Consider the following 5,854-nt stretch of genomic DNA (forward strand, 5'->3'; position numbering starts at 1 on the left):
TGTGGAGATCATGGGTTGTCAAGGGCAGTACACGCCCCGAATGAATAATAAGGCTGCTGATTTCATGGCAAATATGAGCAGAAGAGCTCCCTTGGGTCTGATTGTGTTTGTTGAGCCGTAGAGTCGATTTTTCTCCATTATATTAATTGGAGTTCCTATTTAGACTTTCTGGCTGGATTACTGTTTTCTTTTATAATAAAAATATTTTACTTAAAAAGGAAAATTGTTTTATAAACTGTGGAATTTTAGACTTCATTAGAGAGTTGACAAACATCTACAAAATTTTGTTTATGGACATGATCACGCATTTGTCGTTTTCCAGCTTTGGTCATAGTTGATGAGATTGACATGTTTGATAGAGCAGAGGTATCTAATTTCCATCTAGATCTTTATTCTTTCACTTTGTTTTTGAATGATATTTTTGAAACAGTTAAAGCTACGCTGGTATGGTTCGAAATCCGTGTTGTTGCTGTAGAATACAAAGGCCTCATTCAGAGATAATTCCTTTTAGAGTAGTATTATATTTGTTTGCATGTCATTTCTGTGTGGTTGTCTATGTTTAGTTCAATGCTGCCAACCAGATTTAGTACTGTTAGATATGGCACATAAGAGTATTAGTAAAAGTTTCAAGGTTGTACCTGTGGCTTGGAGAGAAATGATAAATTTGATGTGCATCCCCTGAACAAGTATGTTGTTCAGGGAAATTAATAGCTGAGTGATATCTTTCATGTGTATTTGGATATGATTAAATGATTAGAGATTCATTTTCTTTTTATGGAGTTCCTAAATAAGTAATGACGTAATTTCATGATGACTTGCATGCTAAACATGTAAGAAACAAGTGTTGGCGAAGATGAGGCAATGTGTTCCTTTTAATTGAAGTAGCTTTTTAGCTTTGAATTGGGCAAAATCCTCTTTGTTTTCTGCTCTAATCAAATCCGTTTCACTTGTTGAGATGACTTAGAATTTGTGGGTAACCATTTTAATATAAACGCGTCTTGAATCTAATAAAACTAAAATATAAAACCCAGTAGGCATTGTCATGGAACCATGGTATCAAAATGCCCATGAGATATCACACAAACGAGGAATGGATGGGGGTCCTAAAAATTAGGCATTTTAACGGATTGAATTGATTAGACTAATTAGGGTTCTAAAGTTTTTGAAGTGACTTTCGATTGCTTATTAAAAACCTTTTAAATTTGAATCAATTTAAGGTCAAGTTGAAATAATTTTGACATTTTACGATGAGATTGTTGAAATTGAATGGATTTGATTTTCGAATAAGGATGACAATAAATAGTACAGATTTTGATATCCTACATTTTCAACAAATTAAAATATTACATATTCGGATAATATATGAACTCAAATAATCTAATTATTATTCATAGTAAATTCAAAATGAGTACAAATTCAGATTCAAATTCGAACATCCAAATAATTTAAATTTAATTTGTAAAATTCTAGTAGATAATTTAATTAATTTAGATTCGGATAGTAATGCAGGTAATATACAAATTTAGATTTTAAAGCGGATTTAGCATATTGGAATTCAGATTTTACAAGAATATTGCAGATACCCAACCCACTACCATCCTCCAGTAAAAATCGGCACATCTACTAGAAATCCACCCTTTTTTTTCATGTAAAAGAACATTCAAGCTGCCAAAACCACAAACAAATTTAGCATTGCTATGGTATCAACAAGAAAGTTCGCTGGAAATGGATTATTTGAAGCAATGCAAAACAGTGTTTTAGATTAGCATCAAGTACCACAAACTGCTTCATTCTGTGGGCTCAATAAGGTAACACTGAAATCAAACATATATAAACCATTTAAAAAGGTTTATGATCTGCAAAATCAGAATCTTTTGCACAATGAAATGTAAAAAAGCAATACCTATTGGCATTTTCCCAAGTAAGAAAGTTTCTAATTGTTTTCTGGGAATAATGAATGGTTCCTCTTGCCTAATGGAATCGAATCCTTGATATGTGTTGTTGAAACACAGGACAGCAGGTTGATGATACAAAAGTATATCAAAAGTGGGCCAAGCTGTATACTAGAACCCACGCCAACTGAATGAAAAAAAGAAGAGGGTTTCGTTAGCTATAAACATAGGAAAGTTGCACATCATCGGCATTTGAATCTGAAAGAAATAATCAAAAATTGTTTCAGTACCAGAAAGAGAGTTATTGAAGCAAAAAGCCCTTCTTGGAGAAGGGTTGCATGACCACCAAATTCTTCTTCATCGACCTTTAGTATCATAGCATAATAACCGTATATGATTGAAGTGGATATGACCAGAAAACTGCAAATGAATATCAACATTAAATGATTGACAAAAAGTTTCTCAAAGAATAGTAATGAAAGAGTAAAGAAATACAAATACAAAAATAAAAATAAAAATACTACAATTACTTGCTTATTGACTGAATTCTTCACAATCAATACGAGAACACCGAAGGTAATCATCCTTTCAAAGAAATGGTATAGTGACATGAACATTCATGCTTGAAAAATGCAAGTAAAAAACTTATTGAAGACCAGCAACAGATGATACACACAAAATTGTGGATACAGCCTAGAAAATTACATCAAAAGAACCAGGGGCATGTATGCAGATGGACATGTGCAGCCTAACTCCACTGATTAAAGGTACTATCAATGCAGCAAAATGGCCCCCATGTCTTATATATTAAATATGGTTCCAGAAACCCAAGAACTATAGAGTACTAACACACTCTGGTATGTCAATTAACCATTGGCATAGTGGCATACGACCCGGACAACCCTACCTCGACACACACTTTTGTAAAGTTTTTGTGCATAAATTCAAAATGCTTATATCCTAGGTTAAGAAAATGCTAGAATCCAATTGCTAAGAATTATCAGAGACCACTGGTCAGCCAATCTACAATTTTATCAAACTCGATCACCTCATGTTGACATCGCAGTTCAATCCCATTACAGCAGTGTAAAGTCAAGAAATCCTTCCTTTTAGAACAAGCATAAACGCATATCATACAGCTCAGCTCACAAAAAGGCATCTAAAAATCTAGTGAATCACCAAATTTGCAACAGATTCAACAAATCCAATATGAATCTGAAACACTGCAATTCACAAGTGCAAGCAACATGAATATGAGAACTTACATGAAGATCCAAATGCCTCCAACCACAGGGATTGCTCCCCATAATAATCCACATAAAAGCCCCACAACTTGTCGAATCCAATGCAATACATCTCCTAATTGATCCTGCTCCAAAAATCAATCAAAACCCATCATCAATTTTCCTTTCCTGAATTTACCCAATTCAGTTACAGTTATGATCATCCTATTTAAATTTCATTTAACAGGAAAAAAAAGAAAACCCATTAAATCAGAGTACTTCTAGAACTGAATAAGCTCAATAAAAAAGCACCATGCCCTTTAATTAATGATAAAATAGGATAAAGACTTACTTTATCCCAAGAAGCTTCCGGATCTAATAACTTGGCGAACTTGAACGGGGAAAAGTGACCGTTTTCGTGTTGCTGATGTTGCTGTGCATTCAATTTAACTGGTTTCGTTTCTTTCATAGTTGATTTTGATGCGAATTTGTTAAGGATTCAATTGAAAATGACAGTAAAAAGGATGGAATTTTGGTCAGATGCTAAATTTGGGTTAGGGTTTTGGATATGGAAGAACATAAAAAATGGTTCAAAAATGCTTTGATTTTAGATCAAAAGGCAGTGGAATTATTTGGCAAAATTAGGCAAATATGCCAAAAAAAAAAAGATTTATTTTGGGTTAGGGTTTTGGACGCATTTCACCTGGTGAGGAATTTTTTTTCTGGTTTGATGTTTGGAAATTTGAGTTTAAAGGGTTTTCTTTTTTCTTCTTTCAAATAGATATTTTGATAGTTTTAAAGTATTTTTGACTTTTTATGTGATGTGCTCGAAAATCCACACATTTCATTTTTTACGTAGCGATGGAACCATTACTTAAGCGAATCGTATTGCAATTCAGGCTCTTAGTTGACGGTGATTATACAGTCACAGGTTGGAGTGTAACTAGGGTTTTAAGTTGATAAAGGTTATGCTGTGAAGGGTTGGAGTATAACTCGGACCCCCAATTGACAATGGTTTTACGGTGACGGTTTCAAGTTTCACTTCACTAGAAGAGGATGTTTTAAAAATTGCATACATAAGTTTAAGATCATAATCATAGGGGAAAACACAAGGGTTTCTAATATAATCAACTTCTTTTTGTCCATCTCTACCAAAGGCAGTGACCCTGTTACTATAACCTGTGACAAAGAAGGAGGAGTTACAAGGATGCTGGAGAAAAGCTGAAACGCGAGTCGAGGCAGCAGCGGTTATAGTTATTAATCACAGCAATCGTTGTCACCTTAAGTTGCATTTCAACTTTTCTCCACCTCACAGTAACTCTACCCCCTGAAAGTCTTGTTACCGCTAACTCTGTCACAGTTGATAGTAACAGGATCATTGCCTTTGGTGGAGATGGAGAAAAAGAATATATTGATTATACTAGAAACCCCTATGTTTTTCTCAATGATTATGATATTATAATTATGTATGGGGTTTATAAAGCACCTTCTTCTGGTAGAGTGAAACTTGGACCCGTGACTACTTAACCACTATCAACTGGGGGTCTAAGTTACACTCAAACCCTTGACAACATAACCTTTGTCAACTTGAAACCCTCTTTACATTTCAACTCGTGACCGTATAATCACCATGAATTGGGAGCCTGAGTTGCAATGCAATAGGCTTCTAAGGTAATGGTTTTATCCCCACACGACAGATGGAATGTGTGAGTCTTCGAGCGTCACCACATCACCATGAACTCAAACACACTTTAAAACTATCATTATGTCTCTCTCAAAGAGAAAGTCAAATAAATCTTTAAACTTGGAAATTTTAACATGCAACTAAAAGAAAAAAAATTAAAATAGAGTAAACATTTTTTTCTAAGAGATGGTGGGTAAGAGATTTGATGGAGTAGGGGGAGCGAAAGTCCCCTTTATATAGGCAACCTAGGGGGGAGGAATATGTTTTTAACATAATCGTCTCAGATTCCTGGGTTCTAAAATAATCAGGATGCATTTTTCCCCCCCATTTTTAACCCTAACCCTAATTGTTTATTTCAAAAGCCGAGAATCCCGGGATAATTTTCAGCCATAAAATCCTGAGAATCCCAGACAACATCTCATCCCACATTTGTTGCGAAAAACGCTTCTATCAAGACACGCTTTTCTAAAAATTATTTAAACTTTTTAGGAAAACGTTTTTACTTAGAAGCGTTTTTTTAGACTTGCCTTATCCAATCTTATTCAATAATTTGAAGTTATATTTGATATCTGGGGGTATTATTACCTATATAATGAATAAATTCTATAAAGGTTCCACATTGAAATTTAGAGCAGATTGTTTTTATAAGGAGATTTGCATAAGAAGAAAATTGTTTATGTTAAAAATTCTGGATTTCAAAAATCGACCCAACAAAAGTAATTCATTCAAGTATGTGTCATTTTTTTTCATTTGGGTGATGCGTACTCATTTTTCTCTATACTTTTTTTTTGTTTTAAACGTGTGAAACGAGCTATTTGGTTGAATATGAGTAGATGAATTAGAGTTGTGATTTATTACGAAGGTGAAATTTGTGACACTGAAATTGGACTCGTCTTTGTATCAGCCCAGTCTTCAAATTTGACTTTCAACTAGAGCCTAAAAGTGCACGAGCTTCAATCAAAAAATAGGAGGAAGATGAGGAGTTCAAGCCGGAGAAGAATTTCAAACTTGGAATATGGATATCTAATATCATTGAATCTTGCTAGATATGATAT

At 34.1% G+C, this 5,854-nt stretch overlaps 1 protein-coding gene across 3 annotated transcripts; it reads right to left on the bottom strand.

Annotated features, from left to right (window-relative positions):
- Positions 1–1,450: 1,450 nt before the first annotated feature.
- LOC108481993 (uncharacterized) lies at positions 1,451–3,894 on the bottom strand. 3 transcript variants are annotated; one of them, XR_008282580.1, is made up of 6 exons: positions 3,468–3,894; positions 3,158–3,261; positions 2,183–2,312; positions 1,904–2,079; positions 1,777–1,814; positions 1,451–1,665 (listed from the first exon to the last, which is right to left on the bottom strand). XR_008282580.1 is itself a non-coding variant. In XM_017785098.2 (4 exons), exons 1-4 carry the CDS (start codon positions 3,582–3,584, stop codon positions 2,041–2,043), a joined length of 390 nt encoding a protein of 129 aa, XP_017640587.1. In that variant the 5' UTR covers positions 3,585–3,894; the 3' UTR covers positions 1,731–2,040. The 3 variants fall into 3 exon arrangements, 1 of the variants encoding a protein (XP_017640587.1); XR_001870805.2 differs by lacking the exon at positions 1,451–1,665 and having other exon boundaries at positions 1,731–1,814; XM_017785098.2 differs by lacking the exon at positions 1,451–1,665 and having other exon boundaries at positions 1,731–2,079.
- Positions 3,895–5,854: the final 1,960 nt, after the last annotated feature.

The sequence above is a fragment of the Gossypium arboreum genome, chromosome 1, assembly GCF_025698485.1.
Source record: "Gossypium arboreum isolate Shixiya-1 chromosome 1, ASM2569848v2, whole genome shotgun sequence".
NCBI lineage: Eukaryota > Viridiplantae > Streptophyta > Magnoliopsida > Malvales > Malvaceae > Gossypium > Gossypium arboreum.